The sequence below is a fragment of the Oncorhynchus mykiss genome, chromosome 15, assembly GCF_013265735.2.
Source record: "Oncorhynchus mykiss isolate Arlee chromosome 15, USDA_OmykA_1.1, whole genome shotgun sequence".
NCBI classification, from domain to species: domain Eukaryota; kingdom Metazoa; phylum Chordata; class Actinopteri; order Salmoniformes; family Salmonidae; genus Oncorhynchus; species Oncorhynchus mykiss.
In genome coordinates, this window is record NC_048579.1 from 20,902,463 (window position 1) to 20,920,801 (window position 18,339).

At 42.0% G+C, this 18,339-nt stretch overlaps 2 protein-coding genes across 8 annotated transcripts; one reads left to right on the forward strand and one right to left on the reverse strand.

The window, feature by feature from the left end:
- Positions 1 to 1,766: 1,766 nt before the first annotated feature.
- thtpa (thiamine triphosphatase) lies at positions 1,767 to 4,014 on the reverse strand. Of its 4 annotated transcripts, none has more exons than XM_021562679.2 (5): positions 3,872 to 4,014; positions 3,572 to 3,647; positions 2,938 to 3,177; positions 2,623 to 2,802; positions 1,767 to 2,000 (listed from the first exon to the last, which is right to left on the reverse strand). In XM_021562679.2, exons 1-5 carry the CDS (start codon positions 3,875 to 3,877, stop codon positions 1,900 to 1,902), a joined length of 603 nt encoding a protein of 200 aa, XP_021418354.1. In that variant the 5' UTR covers positions 3,878 to 4,014; the 3' UTR covers positions 1,767 to 1,899. The 4 variants fall into 4 exon arrangements, with proteins under 4 accessions (XP_021418354.1, XP_021418355.1, XP_021418352.1 ...); XM_021562680.2 differs by having other exon boundaries at positions 2,938 to 3,174; positions 3,872 to 3,998; XM_021562677.2 differs by having other exon boundaries at positions 2,623 to 3,177.
- A 393-nt stretch (positions 4,015 to 4,407) lies between these two features.
- On the forward strand, positions 4,408 to 17,801 carry zfhx2 (zinc finger homeobox 2). 4 transcript variants are annotated; one of them, XM_036944042.1, is made up of 6 exons: positions 4,408 to 4,887; positions 6,796 to 6,954; positions 10,138 to 10,192; positions 10,470 to 10,499; positions 10,602 to 14,653; positions 14,962 to 17,801. In XM_036944042.1, the coding sequence occupies exons 1-6, from the start codon at positions 4,789 to 4,791 to the stop codon at positions 15,352 to 15,354; spliced, it is 4,788 nt and encodes a 1,595-aa protein (XP_036799937.1). In that variant the 5' UTR covers positions 4,408 to 4,788; the 3' UTR covers positions 15,355 to 17,801. The 4 variants fall into 4 exon arrangements, with proteins under 4 accessions (XP_036799937.1, XP_021418356.2, XP_021418357.2 ...); XM_021562681.2 differs by having other exon boundaries at positions 4,413 to 4,887; positions 10,470 to 14,653; XM_021562682.2 differs by lacking the exon at positions 4,408 to 4,887 and adding an exon at positions 5,228 to 6,207 and having other exon boundaries at positions 10,470 to 14,653.
- Positions 17,802 to 18,339: the final 538 nt, after the last annotated feature.

Here is an 18,339-nt window from a genome sequence, read left to right on the forward strand (position 1 = left end):
TAGGAGAGAGAATTATTCATTTCAGCTTTTATTTATTTCATCACATTCCCAGTGGGTCAGAAGTTTACAAACACTCAATTAGTATTTGATAGCATTGCCTTTAAATTGTTTAACTTGGGTTAAATGTTTCAAGTAGCCTTCCACAATAAACTGGGTGAATTTTGGCATTCCTCCTGACAGAGCTGGTGTAACTGAGTCAGGTTTGTTGGCCTCCTTGCTCGCACACGTTTTTCAGTTCTGCCCACAAATTTTCTATATGATTGAGGTCAGGGCTTTCTGATGGCCACTCCAATACCTTGACTTTGTTGTCCTTAAGCCATTTTGTCATTGTCCATTTGAAAGACCCATTTGTGACCAAGCTTTAACTTCCTGACTGATGTCTTGAGATGTTGATTCAATATATCCACATAATGTTCCTGCCTCATGATGCCATTTATTTTGTGAAGTGCACCAGTCCCTCCTGCAGCAAAGCACCCCCACAACATGATGCTGCCACCCCTGTGCTTCACAGTTGGGATGGTGTTCTTCGGCTTGCAAGCCTCCCCCTTTTTCCTCCAAACATAACGATGGTCATTATGGCCAAACAGTTCTATTTTTGTTTCATCAGACTAGAGGACATTTCTCCAAAATGTACGAGCTTTGTCCCTATGTGCAGTTGCAAACCGTAGCCTGGCTTTTTATGGTGGTTTTGGAGCAGTGGCTTCTTCCTTGCTGAGCGGCCTTTCAGGTTATGTCGATATAGACTCTTTTTACTGTGGAAAAATATACTTTTGTACCTGTTTCCTCCAGCATCTTCACAAGGTCCTTTGCTGTTGTTCTGGGATTGATGTGCACTTTCCACACCAAAGTACGTTCATTTCTAGGAGACAGAACGCGTCTCCTTCCTGAGCGGTATGACGGCTGTGTGGTCCCATGGTGTTTACACTTGGGTACTATTGTTTGTACAGATGAATGTGGTGCCTTCGGGCATTTGTAAATTGCTCCCAAGGATGAACCAGACTTGTGGAGGTCTACAATTTTTTTTCTGGGGTCTTGGCTGATTTCTTTATTTTCCCATGATGTCAAGCAAAGAGGCACTGAGTTTGAAGGTAGGCAATGAAATACAGCTACACCTCCAAATGACTCAAATTATGTCAATTAGCCTATCAGAAGCTTCCAGAGCCATGACATAATTTTCTGGAATTTTCCAAGCTGTTTAAAGGCACAGTCAACTTAATGTATGTAAACGTCTGACCCACTGGAATTGTGATGCAGTGAACTATGAGTCAAATAATTTGTCTGTAAACAATTGTTGGAAAAATGACTTGTGTCATGCACATTGTAGATGTCCTAACCGACCTACTTCAACTGTAGGTACACAACTATCTTAATGTATGATTGCACAGGATCTTTAAAAAAAATATATGTTTTGTATTTCATTTGGCAAGGGAATTATATACTACACTAACTCAATGGTATTAGTTGATTTGTTATTTCAAGGTTGGTAAGCAGGACAAGACCAACCACACAATGTGGAGATAAGAGGTTGGAAGACATTCCCATTCCCAATCATCCTATGTCTCCAGCAAAAGTGGATCCAAAACATGCTGAATGGCAGATGTCATTATCATTCAGTGACTCTGCAAGTGGACAGGGTGGTAGTTCATTATTCTTTAGAAGTGGTTGAATACCATGTACTAGGCCTATGACACCCAGACAGCATAGCAGGACATATGAGATTATGAAATTATGAAGTCTTGTGAAAGCAAAATCAAGGGCAACAATCATAATATATTTTCATTGTTTATTGTAATAACAAAGATAGACCATCATTTTTGTGTTAACCACTTGAATTAGATAAAGTTAAGGACATGCAGAATTTTCAATGACATTAGTCAGCTACCTTCCAGTTACCATTTCTTACAATATAGATGCACTTAGTAATTTTGCATAGTGTTCTGGGCAGTATCTTTGCAGGTACACATCCATTTTTCCTTGAACCCTCTGATCGCCAGACAAACCTAAAGATGAGGGGGAGAGGGTGAAATAGGGAAAAATAAAGAAAATATTAAATATTTCTAAAATAAATATAACATAAATACAAAATGAACCGTAAGATGTGACATTACAGCACAGAATAAAGTTGTAATAACATGGTAATGATATGGTAACAAGTTATAGTTACTTACATTGAAATGTTATTTGCCCAGATACCCCGTAATTTCAGTATAATTATATTCTTATTTCAGGGTTACACCACATACTTTGTGCCATAGTATAGAGGGGTAACAATACAGATCCCTTTTTCCAACCATTTTCCTTATTAAACTCTTATTTCATCCTTAAAATCTTATAACAAACTATTACCCTTAAACATGAATGTAATTATACTGAAATTAAGGGTTATGAATGTTTTATTGTGAGTATAAATAATTTGTTACATTACTATTACCATGTTTTCACAATTTTATTCCATGATGTAACATAAAGTGCTACCAAATGATCTATAAGAAGACATTAGTACAATACATCCATCAATCTGTATGATGCATGCTTTCTGGCAGAAACAACCATTACCATGAAAATTAAAAGAGAAAGAATAATAAGTGCATAAATGACTGATACCCAGCATCCCCTACTCACCCAGTCTTTGGGCAGTCTTTTCAATCTTCCTCAGTGCAGACTGAATGTCTTCTCCCTTTGGCACGAGAACCTCTATCTCCCCTACACAATAGCCAAAGTCGGCCTGGTCAAGGTCTACACGAACTCCACTTTCATCTCCTTCCCCCCCAAAAGTGAATGAACACCTCTGTGTTGTGAACTCTGCAAAGCAAACCAGATTCAGTTCCATCAGCCAGGACTCATTCCCTGTGGGGCAATTCTCTGCACCTTCAGTTTTGGGTGTGTCTTGATGGACCACTGGGTGCGTCTGGTTGGCAGTTTTTTGCTCCCCATTACCTTCTTTCATGAACTCTCTCACTTTCAACTGAATTTGAGACAGATTGGTTATCTCCTGATAGCGTGAACACAGTTCTGCCTTCTGAGGCTCCCCCACTCTGTCTTCTGCCTTTGTAACTGTAGTGCATTTGAGTTCCCAACATCCCTGGCGACAACGCAACCACACATCTCTCAAGGTGAGAAGGAAGTCTGGGGTGTCAAAATACTTGTCTTGGAATTGTTTCTGACCAATACACACTGCTGGTGAGAGAAAGGTTGCAAAAAAGAGGGAAGGGTGCAGAGAAAATGTATTACATATCGTTTGAATGAATGGTTTTCACTGCTGAAAAGGATGCAATTTTGTTTTTAATTTCTAAGTATACTGAGAAATGATATCAAGTAAGTATTAGAAATAAAATCTTTCCTGATAAAACTAAATTAACAGTGTAGTCTACATTTGAGCTTTCTTTACCAACCTTCATCAGCAGCATTCCACTATAATTAATCTAGTAGTTAGCCCACATTATACATTCAAATGGTGCATTCTATATTGTAAGTAGCCTACACCAATCATATTTTTTGGTGTTTCTAATATAAAATCAAGAGTTATGGAGATGCCCTCTGGGCACAATGGTACAACTTGGAGGCTACACACCTCCTATCTCTTCCAATTGTTTCTGAATGTCAGCGTCACAGACAAATTTCCTCTCCACTTCCACACTCATTGTACTCTGTAATGACACAAATTTATCAGCATCAAAATGCTCACTGTGAAATAAATTAATCTAACAACTACACATGATAAATTCAATTTGGGAAATAGTATATGGTCCCAATATTGGCCTTGCTGCCGTGTGGAAACGTAGCTACGATCTGTAATAAATACAGAGCGCGTGCAGGAGTAACACTAGATTAGTACATTAGCGTTAAACATTTGATATAGGCTACACCTCACCTCCATTTAACGACCGCTATTACCGATTCAACAGTCTTGTAAAATAGGTTCAAGACTGTTGATTGAGCTTTCACTAAATCACTGACAGCCGCAAGTATTTTAGGCAGGCGCAGTGTGGACACCTAGGTGCTTACTGCATTCATGAGCATCATAGCCCGTCATAATAACGCAGAACAATTACTTTACAGAGATTGGAAAACCATTGTTAGTACCGTTTTTAAACCTATAATCTATACTATTTGTATTTTTGTTATAACCGTAATCCCCCATATTTCGTGAATAATTAAACTATTGTCATGCAGTACTACACAATATGATGTACAGTAATATAAAAGGGCTTGGTGAACATACTGTAACAAGTGTCCTAATTGGACAGGGGTCCTATTAGGCCTAATTGGGAAATGCCAATCTCATTCTATAGCCTACTGATGGATTGAGAAACGAAATAGAGACCAAATAGCTCTAATCAAAGACATATATTGTCTCACCATGATTATAAGTAGATGTACAATTTTACGTAGCGTTTTGTCTAGATACATGTTCTATGCATGTTGTGATTGTTTAACATTTCAATATGTAGGCTATTCGCCCTGCTTGTTTATTTTAATCTGATGACTCCATAGAGGATCAGGATTTTGGGTATGCAATCTGATTCAATCCGGTTGATTGAATTCTACAAATGCTTTTTCAGATCAAGGGACATGGCTCTGGAGAGTCCCTCTCATCATGCTTCATTACATTAAACTGCAGCACTGGTTCGACGAGACAAATATTAGGCTATCTGAATAAACTAATATTGTTACATAAAGGTTTTATAGTGACGCCAAATGTATTCTTCCCTACTGAATGTCAGATATCAGCCTTGGGGGGAGCTGTCGTGTGTTTACTAGAGGGAAGAGGGGAAAGAGAGAGGGCGAATGAGGGAGGGAGAGAACAGGCGAGGGAGGGCGAGCAAGAGAAAACTTTTCAGTTTTAAAGAGCGAGAGGAAGCGTGCGCTGGAGCGACGACCATGCAGGTAAATGCATTAGCTAATTGCTCTGAAGTTAATTAAACGATATTGCCGTTTGCTTAATTGCGATTGTGCGTTTGAAAGATTGCTGTGCAAATGATAGTTTCAATCGAAAGATTAATGTTGTATATCAAATGGTTCTATTCACCGGATTCGAACATTAAATTCCAAACTTTTCAACCTCCGTCTCCGTTTCTTTTCACCCCACCACCCCTTTTGCCGTGCGCAGTGTGCAAGTAGTCTGTTTCAAGTAGCTTAGCATTAGATTCTTTTGTCAATTATTGCACGAAGCCATCAAATGATTGTAAAGATGTTCATAAATACTAAATATTTTGTATAATGAAGTAGATCATTAAAATGTGTTATCAGATTTTGTGGAATGGTGGGGGAGTAGGGGGCGCGCCGTTTTTTACACATCTGTAAATGGAACCCATATTCATTAATTAAATAGCTTAGTCCATGTAGGCCTCAATTTGCGCTGTTGAGCAGGCAGCGGGTGGTGTAATACTGGATCCCCGATTGGCAGCCCACAATCCGAGGGATAAGTGAAGCACTCGAGGCCGATGTTTTGGACGGAATATCTAAAGCCTACAGTGTATCTATTTGTAGTAGATCGGTATACTTCCGAATGTGTAGCCATGTACACCTGGGCTTAGTTTTTTTTTTCAGACTAGTTGAGGAAGCTTGACAGCGACGGGTTAAGTTCTTGTTAGCTAGTAGGCTAAGTGCCACGACTGTTATTTTGGTCCTTTTGTTTAATTTCGCAACGTTAATGAATAGACAATGCGATACGTAGTTTCGAGTCTGTTTTTAACCGTCTGATAATTGCAGGACAGAGTTGGTGTGTTTCTTGCATTTCATAACACAAGCTAGAAACAACTATTGCGACGTCGATTGCTTGGCTAACTAACGCTAGCTAGCTTGCTAGCTAATTGATTCAACACTTCGGCGTAGCTAATTAGGTTGGACGTTAATTAGCTAAAGAATCAAGAGCCATTTGGGCATTTTTATCCACGGCGTTGTTATATATAGCCTTAAACTATGTTTTATTACTCACTGCACTTTCTCAACTATAATAATCATGCAACCTTGCTGGTTAAACGATTTTTTCTGGGCACGGCTAGATAATTGGTGAGGACGGAAGTGGGCAAATACAAGTGTTGGTATTTGGGATTTGTTTTTGTTTTTATCGCGCCTCGATTAATTTAGTAGTATTCAAATTTGGATCTTAATAATAGCGACGATGTAAGTCGTTAAACCTAACCACAAAATTAAATTTCTGCCGAGTAGCATTGGAAAAGGACAATACTGCATTGAGTTCTCATGGTGAGGTATGTTGGCCATTAGGCTATTTTGTTAACGTTAGTGTGTGTATGATGTTCAAATGGCCATTATTCGCTTATTAGTTATAAAACGACATGTTTTGCATGACCCTAAATATCATGCTAGTCGCTAACAGTTTATGCTGGTCAAGGTCAATAATCAGGCCATTCACTTACATTTTAATTGAAGTGGTTTAAATGTTTCTTCGTGTCACATGACATTGCAATTACATGTCAAATGTAAAGTATTTTTTTTATTGCACTGTTAATTTGTTAATTGGTAGTCCTCAGAGGAATTTAATTTGAAGTTGATTTAATTGATTTGGACCAAGTTTAATTGATACTATTTTAGGTAGGTCTAATGTAGCCTAAACAATTAGGCTATCTATTTCTGTTATCTAATAGTTAATTATCTATATTGAGGCTGAACTTGGATTACTTTCTGTTTAGGTTTATTTTTATTTCCAACATACTTACTGAACATTTGCACTGTATAGCTTTTATTTTGGTTCTACAGAGAAACACCCCTGGACATGGTCATGATTTAAAATAAATATTTTGAATTCCACTAAAATAGATTTTGATCTTGCAGGAGGAGTCTGGTGAGACAGTGTGCGGTGACCGCAACGGAGTGGCGGTGTGGTTGTGCCCCCTGTGTCAACAAGGGTTACCAGACAGGGGCTCCCTTGCTCTGCACCTGAATGATGGGCATAGTGTGCTTCCTAACTGTGTAGACAAGTTGCTGGACATTGTAAGTAGTGCAATGCAAGTTCATTCTGGACTAGTATTTCTTCTTCTTTTTTCCCATCGCACGAGTCAACAGAACTTGACTTTTGTGTCTGTGTTTAATGAATGATTCTTGGATGACATCAAATATAATACATTTTCAATTATTGTACATGCATTATTTGTATATGTTATTGTAGGATTTTAGAACGTTTCCCAAAAGCCTCTTAAGAATAAGTTTAACTAACTTAGAATCTTTGTAAGAACATGGTTAAATCTCCGAGCTGTTTCCAAAAACCATTGTTACTAAAGCTGCATTTGAAAACGCTTGTTAGTTACGGACTGCCTTAGACCACTCATAGAACAGCTAATTGCGTCGTAAGCCGTTTTTTTTTTTGTGTACCGCGCCACTTTATAGACAGATCTCCACTAAACATCATCAAATGTTTCTGTCTGACTGTTAACTTCACAACGAAGTTGACAACTACAGTTGCAAGTCTTTAACTGTTACAAACAAGCAAATAAAAATATGCTTCAAAGGAAACCAAGATGACTGCTTTAAAATATAAATTGCCTACAGTATAAACTACGTAGGCCTATATAATTCAAGAATATTTAAAAACATTTAATGTTCATTCAATTGAGTTCTATTTTACTACTGTCTATAATTTTGCCTCAATATACAGTACTAGTCAAAAATTTTGGACACACTTACTCATAAACAGTTTTTCTTTATTTTTACCATTTTCTACACTGTAGAATAATAGTGAAGACATCAAAACTATGATGTAACACAATATGGAATCGTGTTAAACAAATCAAAATATATTTTAGTTTTTCAAAGTAGCCACCCTTTGCCTAGATGACAGCTTTGCACACTCCTGGTATTCTCTCAACCAGCTTCACCTGGAATGCTTTTCCATCAGTCTTTAAGGAGTTCACACATATGCTGAGCACTTGTTGGATGAGTTTCCTTCACTCTGCGGTCCAACTCATCCCAAACATCTCAATTGGGTTGAGGTTTGGTGATTGTGGAGGCCAGGTCATCGGATGCAGAACTCCATCACTCACCTTCTTGATAAAATAGTCCTTACACAGCCTGGAGGTGTGTTGGGTCATTGTCCTGTTGAAAAACAAATGATAGTCCCACTAAGTGCAAACCAGATGGGATGGTTTGCCATGCTGGTTAAGTGTGCCTTGAATTCTAAATAAATCACTGACCGTGTCACCAGCAAAGCACCATCACACCACCACCTCCATGCTTCACAGTGGGAACTACACGTGCAGAGATCATCCGCTCACAAAGACACGGTGGTTGGAACCAAAAATCTCAATTTTGGACTTATCAGACCGAAGGACAGATTTCCATTGCTTGGGTTTCTTGGCCCAAGCAAGTCTCTTCTTCTTATTGGTGTCCTTTAGTAGTGGTTTCTTTGCAACAATTTGACCAAGGTCTGGCTCAAGCAGTCTCCTCTGAACAGTTGATGTTGTCTGTTACTTGAACTGTGAAGCATTTATTTGGGCTGCCATTTCTGAGGCTGGTAACTCCAATGAACTTATCCTCTGCAGCAGAGGTAACTCTGGGTCCTCCTTTCCTGTGGCGGTCCTCATGAGAGCCAGTTTCATCAAAGCGCTTGATGGTTTTTGCGACTGCACTTGAAGAAACTTCAAAAGTTTTGACATTTTCCGGTTTGACTGACCATGTCTTAAAGTAATGATGGACTGTTTCTCTTTGCTTATTTGAGCTGTTCTTGACATAATATGAACTTGGTCTTTTACCAAATAGGGCTCTCTTCTGTATACCACCCCTACCTTGTCACAATACAACTGACTGGCTCAAACACATTAAGAAGGAAAGAAATTCCACAAATGAACTTTTAACAAGGCACACCTGTTAATTGAAATGCATTCCAGGTGACTACCTCATGAAGCTGGTTGAGAGAATGCGAAGAGTGTGCAAAGCTGTCAAGGCAAAGGGTGGCTACTTTGAAGAATCTCAAATATAAAATATAACTTATTTTTGGTTACTACATGATTCCATGTGTTATTTCATAGTTTTGATGTCTTCATTATTATTCTACAATGTCAAAAGTAGTGAAAAGAAAGAAAAACCCTTGAATGAGTAGGTGTTGCCAAACTTTTGACTGGTACTGTATTTCATGATACGAAACAGCTTGTGCAATGTGCCAAATCTTTATTTAGTGCATTATTATACAGACCTTCTAACATGCATGCATTTTGCGTACCTACTACGCAATTCTCTGTCCATGTACGAGATCTGAGTTTAAAGTACGCAGAAATGAATAGGGCCTGTTTTTTTTTGGGGGGGGGGGGGGGGGGGGGTTCTCTCCATTTGAACAAAAAATGTATCACTGAGTAAATTTAACATACCGTTTCTCGAGTGGCAACACACAGACATGTACAGAGTTTGAGTCAATAGAGATTAATACCTCATTATTCGACGTAGCTACCCCGTGTCTGCCCCTCCTGTTTGTTGTGATGCTGAGTTTGCCGACTGTCAGCTGTATGTAAACACATGGACAAATCTCTTTTCGACTCCATGTGTTGTGGAAAGGTAAACACTAATTGTTTCAAGCAAACATAAGATGGACATTCAGTGGGCTCGAAAGTGCCAGCACTTCACTCGCATTTGCTAGTGAAATAAATTAAATTAAAATACGAGTAACTTGTTGCATTTGTGCGAGTGTGATATACATTTTAATTCTGCGTCCCATTAGTTGTATTTTCCACAACATTACGAGGATTACGCAACCTGAGACTAACTTATTTGTTTAATCAAATTTAAAAAACTCCAAGAATAAAGGCCCTTTGTGTTCTTTCTAATTAGACCTTGTTAGTGATTTTTACCATCTGTGTAAATGGAATGCTGTCAAGCAACTATTCCAACCTTTTGTAGAATTGATTTGGCATAGTTCTATAATTGCGATCAGACTCACAGACGGTGGGTGCGCGCACGAGTGTGCTGGGGGAAAGAGAACCCCAATTCGGCGTGTTCTGCGCGCGAGTTGAATCTCCAATTTGCCGCGTGCGTCTGGTACTCTAAAGGGTTGGCAGGTCATAGAATCCTAGAACGAGTCACCAATTTATACCAAGATGCTCTCTTGTTGGACTGCAGCACTAAGCAGTGGGTTCCTGTGTCAGCAAAATTGAGTCTTAAGGTAAAATGTTAGTTTTCTCTCTTTACCAGGCTGCTCCCAAACAGGGGGCGAGTGGAGTGGACACCGATGTTAAGCATGATACAGGTGAGTTTGTCCTCTGATTAACAGCAGTACCTACGGTTTTGCACTGTCTTTATGAATTTGAGTTATGCATTATTTGAATGGATACAAGCATATTGAGATATTGAGTAGCCTAAACAATTAGCTTGTGTTAATTTTAAATGCCTGTTCATTGAAGGTTTAGACCTAAAAGTATCAATATGCTATGACTGTATTTGTGTTGTCAGTTAATCAGGATCTGTCAAGGTTCCATGGACCCAAAACACCTGCTGAAATATCTTGTCTTTCTGCTTCACATCAGATGCTGCATCATTACAACTGAAGCTTTTAGAAGCTTCAGACTCCCTCTCAGACCCATGTCAAAATAATGAGAACTCTGAAGGACCCCAGCAGAATTACAACAGTAGGCACACTCTCATTGGGCCTGGCGACAAAGATAAAGAGATGGATAAGGAAGTCGGAGTGAAAGACACGGAGGGAGGTGGAGTTGTCTTGGAGTCGGATCAGGAGAGCGATCAGTCCACAGAAACACCTGTCGACAATGAAAAGTCCACAGGAAAAAATGGTGTAATGGCTGATGGCGATGACAGCCGTCCATTCAAATGTAATGCGTGCTTAGAGGCTTTTCCTACCAGGACCACATTGTGTGTTCACTACAACTCTGCATCCCATGTGCAACGGATGAGAACAGGATCCCTAAAACAGGGTGGTGAAAATGACACCCCTGCTCCCTCAGTCTCTTTTCTGTCTCGGCCATATTTATCAAACAAGCCCTACCAGTGCGCTGTGTGTCGAGTCTCTTACAACCATGCCATTACCCTGGAGAGTCATTTGAAATCTGTTTTGCACCAGACCCGCAGCAGAAATGCAGGAATCTCTGCCAACAGTGCAACTGGAAATTCGGGAAGTAACAACATGGCTACTAACTTACTTGTTACCTCTGGGGGCAGCACTGCACAGTTGGTTTGCACCACCAGCAGCAATTGTGTCATCCCGGCAAGCCTGACAGCAGCAGCAATGACTACCAAAGACGGAGAACCTATTCAAACTCACCCGGCTCCCTCGCTGCTTTCCTCCCCTGTAGCCTCTGCTCAGGCAGTCTCTGCCTTTCTCACCCTCCTCACATCCAGCCCAAGCTCTCTCTCGCACTCCCTCCTCCCCTCTCTGTTTGCGGCTGGGGCGTCCCCTGCCACAGCCACACCTCAGCTCATACCCCAGCATCAGATGCTCATGCCCTTTATTGTGAATGGGCTCCAAACGCAAAGCCAGAGTCTAAACCCAGAGCTTTTGACACAGTCTGTTCCCCTTCTAGGTCTCAATGCTGCCCAGCAAGCTATCCTGGCCCAAAGACTCAGTAGCTTACAGAACCAGTGGCCAGCTGTCGACCTCCAAGCAACTACACAAACCTGTTCAGAAGACAACCAAACAAACAAGAGCAAATTGAAGGAAGAGACGAACGAGACAACAATTGAGGAGAAAAGGTCACTTAAGGCTGAAAAAGGGAAAAATTGGCCCCTGGAATGTGATGGAGAAAGTGAGATTTGTGAGGAGGATAGTAAAGGATATGCACAAGAGCTCATCAGCGCCTTAGTAAGCAAAAATAACAGGGTTGAGTCATGTAGGATAGATGAAGATAATGAAATGAAAGATGGCACAACATATGAAGGGAACTCTGCAGATGGAAAAGGGGAGGACATTGACAAGTGTATTGACCGCTCACCGTCTGTTACCAGCAACTCAAGCCTAAGTCCTACCACTTTAAATCTTATGCTTAGCCCTGATTGTACCCTTCAAAAATCTCAAGTTGGCACAAGCCCTTGTGCCTCTGTCTTGTCACCAAAATTGAGCCCCTTTAAACGCGCCTTAAATTCCTCTGATCCAACTCATCCCCATGCTAATTTGAGGGCTCGGCACTTCTCCCCAGGGCCCCCGATACTGTCAGAGTTCCAGATACAGGTTCTGCGTGCGTTTCTGGAGTCGCGTAGTGGGGCTGACGCAGCCAGTCCTCCCCGTGATGACTGTGAGTCGTTGGGCAGGGAGGTGGGGCTCAACGAGGCGGAAGTACATAAGTGGCTCACTGACGCCCGACGCGCCAAAGAAAAGCAGAAAGCTGGGGGCGCAGGGCACATGCGCAGCATTGCAGCCTATGGTAAAAGATACAAGCGTCTTGATAACAAAGAGGAGGAAGGTGCTCTTACAATAGATATGCTTGAGGGAAGGGACAGCGGTGAGGCCTCTGGCAGTCACGCAATGGATCTGTCCAATAGTGGAGGAAGGAGGAAAGAGTTGGGGAGGGAGAGCCAAGGGGACTCGTGTCTGGCCTCTGATTCAGACAATGAAGAATTCTACACCTCTGTCATCGTGAGTGAGGAGGACAGCCTGAGTGGTTCTATGAGGGAGGGGCCAGGCAGCCCTGCTAAAGAGGAGGCTCTGGTAGAACTGGCAGGAGACAAGGGCTCAGGAGGAGGAAAGGTGCTGCGCTCCACCACTGTGTTTCTCTCAGACGCCGAGGATGACGATGATGACGAGGAGGCTGCATCTCAGAGAGCAAAGAGAAGAAAGAGAAAGAGGGAGTTGGAGGTGGAGGTCAAGAAGGAGAGATTAGACCCCGATGTGGATTTGGAGCTAGAGGCCCAAGCTGATCCTCCTTCCCAACTTTCTATCGCCATTGACCATCGAGGGCTTCCAAGTGGCATTCTACACTCCCTCCCTCTATCTCTGTCCCTGGCTCCATTCTCTACTCAGTTCCTTAGCCCCTATGTTCTCTCTCTCCCTCCCTCAGTGGTTGGGCTTGGAGTTGCAGAAGGAGATGGAGGCAAAGTACCTGCCTTTCCAAACCCTCCTAACATCACCCGGTTCTCTGACCCTCTCATTACATCGCCACTCTCCCTCCTAACCCACACCTCCCACTACATGTCTAATGGTGGAGACTGTGAGGCTGCTTTAGATCTCAGCATCAGGAAAAGCCACAGCTCAACATCTGCTTCCTCCACCTCTCTCATGGGTGACAAGACTTCAGCACAAAAGGGCCGTCTGCTTGACGGGCTAGGTCTAAGGCCCACAGCTTTTGGGTTACCTGAGGAAGGGAGACTTGGTGTGGTCAAGTTCAAACCTGAGCAAGCAACGTCCAACAGCAGTGGCTTTGCCCGTGGCAATAACATGGCTAAGGCCAGCACTGTTTACATGAGGGCAGCAGAGAGGTTGAACACCTCCATAATTGAGAGAGAAAAGGAGCGGGAGAGGGAAAAAGAGAAGGAGAGGGACCAGAAAGGCAGGCCCAAAGCACGACGGTACAGGGACATGAGACGTTCCAGGACCATCATCCAGGCTGAGCAGCTCGATGTGCTTTATGGCTGCTATTTCAAAGATCCAAATCCTGGGAAACATGAGTTTGAGCAGATATCAGAGTGGGTCCATCTCCCAAAGAAAGTTGTACAGATCTGGTTCCAGAACATGCGGGCTAGGGAGCGCAAGGGTGAGGTTCGCTTCGTCAGTGATGGCACTCTGGCAGCAGTGGGCAAACCGCTCATCAAGTTCACCTGGCCACTGTCACAACCCATCTTCTCCAGCACCCCCAAATCAAACACCAACTGTAGCGTCTCAACTGTAGCCAATCCAGTACTGGCCCTCCCAAAGACTGAGGTGAAAGAGGAAATTGTCAAAATCAAAAACCATGTTCCTAACAGGCCCAAGGAGGTGGCCTCTTCCATTTCCTCCGTGAGCAGCAGTGTGTCTGCAGTGCCAAAGACCAAAATGGAGGTGACAAACAATGTCACAATGGTCAAAATCGCCCCCAAAAGCATCGCTCCATCTCCCCCTGTCGTACCCAAGGAGACCCGTCCTACCCCGCCTTGCCCCCTTCCCAAACATACACCTGAAGAGGATGTTGGGGAAAATGACTCTGATGAAGAAGTGGATGATCATAACCAAGAGAGGCCACTAGCTGGGCCTGGATCCACTAACCGCATGGTACCAAAAATGCCCTCTACTCCAATTAGCAAGTCCCTTGCTGCGACATCTCAAAAACAAAATGGGCTCAACTACTGGTCGGCCAAGGGCCCCTTTAAGATCAACACACTTTCTAGGGAACAGTTGGGTCTGTCAACCCCCCGTGCTCCCACAGTTGTCGGGGCCACTGCTGCCACCACTGCGCTCAATATTTCTGCTGCTGCCTCTACCGTAGCAATCACCACCACAACAGCAAGCGCAAGCCCTCAGACCACTGTCAGCATTGTCACCATCGCCAAGACCGCTCCATCGGAGGGAAGCTTCCTGCACCACTCCACCACCCGCAGGCCGCGCACACACCTGTCCTGTCTGCAGCTGTCCATCCTGCAGTCTTGCTATGAGACGTGCGCCCACCCTAACGCGCTGGAGTGTGAGGCAGTAGGGACGGAGCTGGGGCTGCCACTCAAGGTGGTGCAGATCTGGTTCCAGAATACCCGCGCCAAGGAGAAACGCTGGAGGCTGCAGCAGGAGAAACTGGTGAGACATTTGACTGTACAGTTTGCTATGCATTGGTGTGGGAAGTTGTTCATATTATTTTTACTTTGAAGGCTGGTTTCCCAGAAAAAGATTAAGTCTAGTTTAGGATTAAAAATATATTTCAATAGAGATCTCCACTGTGCAGGATTTTTGGTCTAGGACTAGGCTTCATCTGTGTCTGTGCAACCGTCCCTAAAACTTTACTCCTTGTCTAGAAGTGTGTATATGTACATTGAGGTCACTCACCACTAACCTTTTTTGTTGGAGTAACGTCTTTGTCTCTCTGTCCCTCTCTCTCCCTCTTCTAGTCTCCAGTGTCGTCAGATCCCTCCAAGAAGGTTGACATGAGCTCAGGCAGCTATCTGCAGTACAATGCTCTGCGAGCCCACCGTCCTATCCTTCCCAAACCGGTTCAGCTGACGGTCCTCGAGCCATCTTCTCCCCCAGCCAGGGGCCAGCCAGCAGGTCGAGAGATGCTGAGAGGCAGGTGCGAGGCCTGCAATGCAGGCTTTGAGTCCAGAGCAGCAGCAAGATCCCATGTCTTCTCCCCTCGACATCTAGCCACTCTGAGAACCACTAACTTTGGCCAGCCGGCGACCATCAACAACGGATCTGATACCGGGTCCAGTTCTGTCTCCGCCTTAGGGTCTGTTGTAGAGGACCCTCCAGCTTCCCCACCCCCAGCCAGCAGCACCAGCTAAGGCACCCGTCGGTGCTGGTAGAGACTCGGGACCCATTGGGCTCCTTACATTTTAAGAAACAAAAATTGGGCACTGGTCTTCCAAGCTAATATCCTTTGGTTTTCGATGTTTGGAAAGGCCCGGTTGCCCTTTCTCCCTCTCCTTGGACGTCTTTCTGCCGAGTTCTTGTTTCCAAACTGGACTCATTTGGATACACCGACTATTGTTACACTGCTTCACGCTTAATCAAAAGTTATCAAATGACTGATGAACATGTACCAGTCCCCTTTGATATTTTCCTGGTCTGCAGTTATAATCCTTGTCGTCTCATCCTTGTCCTTTAAAATTACTCTTACAATACTTGTGTATTATCCCCTAAAGACTGCTTATGCAAAACGATTAGGCCATTATATGACTGACTGCAAGATTCTTATCCTCATAAGTGCTCCTAGAAATTGAAGTTTTAATAGTGGACCAGGCACTTGTGTTTGAGACTGGGTCTGATATTACATTTCCCACAGTATACTCCTTCCCAAGTCATTTTGTTAGTCCAACTGCATCCTATAAGACTGGGACTACTGGGATTGACTGTACATGGATAGATTTGACCAGAACAAATGAAAAGTAGCTCTGTTTTAGTGGCTTTGAACGGAAGCAGTCTTGATTGTATCTGTATCCCCAACTTTCGGATACAGGTGGAGTGTGTTCAGTTAGAGATGGTGTTTTTCACTTCACTTGGATTTTAAAGGTACTTTTAACTGATTGTGACTAGAATTGGCACGTTAAACTGAACAGATTATTATCCCCTCCTGTTAGCACATTGCCTGCGGCTGAAATGTATAGTGCACTACTTTTGACTAGAGCCCTATGGGACTAGAGACCAACTCACTCTGTTTTCATGACAATCCTCTATAGATGGGGGGGAGAAGAGGCTGAAGAGGGCAGACTCATTATACAGCACTTTGATGCGTTTCACATTGTATGAAACGTTTTTATTCTTAAGCATTCTTATGCAGAGCGTATTTCTACTTAATGAAATATGTGCATGTTGGATGTCTTATGGTGAGTCACAATAATTAAATTGAAACATTGTTTTGTTGCAGTCTGTCAAACAAGGTATGTTTTGGCTTATTAAACTCCAAACAAAAGACGGATCAGACCGTAACGCCGTGCAAGGAGAGTCTTAGTCCAGTAACTTGTTAAATTATTTCCAATCTATTAATGCATCACTGGTGTGCAAGATCTATTGAATGAGTATGTGGAGCAAGAAAATTGTATGTTTCCTCCCATTTTTATTATTTGGTCAATGAAAATATCCACAACGGATCATTGCATAAGATTGGAACAAGTGCTATTGCTTATAACCATCAATATACATCAACTTCCTGTGGAGGTCAAATGAAAAAGACTTGACCAAGAAAAGAACAGGGTTTGAATTTTTGGGGTTTAATTTATATATATTTTTGTCTTGAAACATATGTGGTTGTAAGCTAATACTTGTCATCTTTGTACTGGGTAGAAATAATGCAACTCGTCCAGAAACAAAGAGAAGGGAGTCAGTTTGGTACTCTAGTCACCTTTTTGTAAGCAATAGGGACATGCAAAAAGTCAAGACGGAGCTAACAAAGAAGGTGCTGTTTTGAAGGACACAAACTACTAAATATGTTTTCCTTCGGTTTTATGTTGTATATTATTGTTATTAACAATGTTACTATTAATAGTTTTAACAAAATGCTAAACTAAATGATTTTTTAAAAAGAAATATATTACACAAAACTGATATTCCAAAGTTACCCTTCCTTTTGCTTTCTGTCATTTAAAAAAACCAAAAAGCAATCTTGAGGTTGGCAGAGAGCAGGAGAGATGTTCTTCATGCAAACTGTAAAGTAACTCCCATGGCTTGACACTTGAGCCAGTCCAACATTTTTACCATGAGCTACAGATTAATGCATTTCAGCCTTCACAACATGAGGGAGGCACTATATTGGGCTCAAAGACTAAACGTTTTAAAATGTCCTCCATAATTACTAATCATTTTTTAATGGTGTGGAGCTGTAGCATTTGTCTAAAACAAGGACTGGGTTGCAGGGCTTCAAGTATGGGATTACACAATGTTGCATTGTCCAAGGTAGATAGGTTTTATGGAGACCTGCTTTTTATTCTAATCATTTTTCATTGTCACTTGATTATCACAATTGTTATAACTGTACTACTTCTGCTATTGTTATCATTACTCATCACGGTTTTGATTATTATTGAACCATAACGGTTTTAATGATGCCTCTTTTCACAAGAAAGATGGTATTGGTATGAATATTGAACAATAATGGTGGCAGTGTGTTTTAAAAGATGTTTAGAATATTGACGAAGCTTATATTTTTCCTCACTTGTACTTTCATTTTGTGTTGGATCTCCCATTCAGTTTTCTTTTGGTATACAGAAAACAAATAAAATAAATTGAACAACAACAACCGGCCTACTTACCCATTTACATGCTATGTCAACCAGTTTCATTGCTTGGTAAATGAATTTCACTAGTCTCTTGTAATAGGCTACATGTTATCGTAGCCAAGAGAGTTGACGTATTTGTAAATTCATGATGAACATATAGCATAGCTGACTTTTTGCCATGGTTGTACTCTGCTGCGTGTAAGGTGTGACTGGTTATATGGTAATGAGAGTTCTGTCTCCATCAGGAACCTGGGGCCTCATTTATCAATATGTAGGCACAAATCTGCATAAACCATGCGTTGGATAATTTCCAAGCAGTGTGAGATTTTTCAATATGAACGTTGGCTTGAGTGTGTGTAAATTTACACACAGCCATGACCATTTGTATGCACAGTGCCAAGTGTTGGATGAAGGGAACTGCTTGTCAAGCGTAGAATGGGGAAAATATGTTTAAAATGTGTGAAATTGAGAGTAATTTAATTATTTTTCGATTGCATTGTGAATGCAACGTATCTTTGACATGCTATATATATACTGAACAAAAATTATAAACGC

Coding starts and splice junctions, on each gene's coding strand:
- zfhx2 (XM_021562681.2), top strand. CDS start 4,789: ATGAGGGAGGGAGAGAACAGGCGAGGGAGGGCGAGCAAGAGAAAACTT. Junction 4,888..6,795: donor CTGGAGCGACGACCATGCAG/GTAAATGCATTA, acceptor TTGATCTTGCAG/GAGGAGTCTGGTGAGACAGT. Junction 6,955..10,137: donor TAGACAAGTTGCTGGACATT/GTAAGTAGTGCA, acceptor TCTCTTTACCAG/GCTGCTCCCAAACAGGGGGC.
- thtpa (XM_021562677.2), bottom strand. Junction 3,178..3,571: donor ACAATTGGAAGAGATAGGAG/GTGTGTAGCCTC, acceptor TTCTCTCACCAG/CAGTGTGTATTGGTCAGAAA. Junction 2,001..2,622: donor AAAGACTGCCCAAAGACTGG/GTGAGTAGGGGA, acceptor CCTCATCTTTAG/GTTTGTCTGGCGATCAGAGG.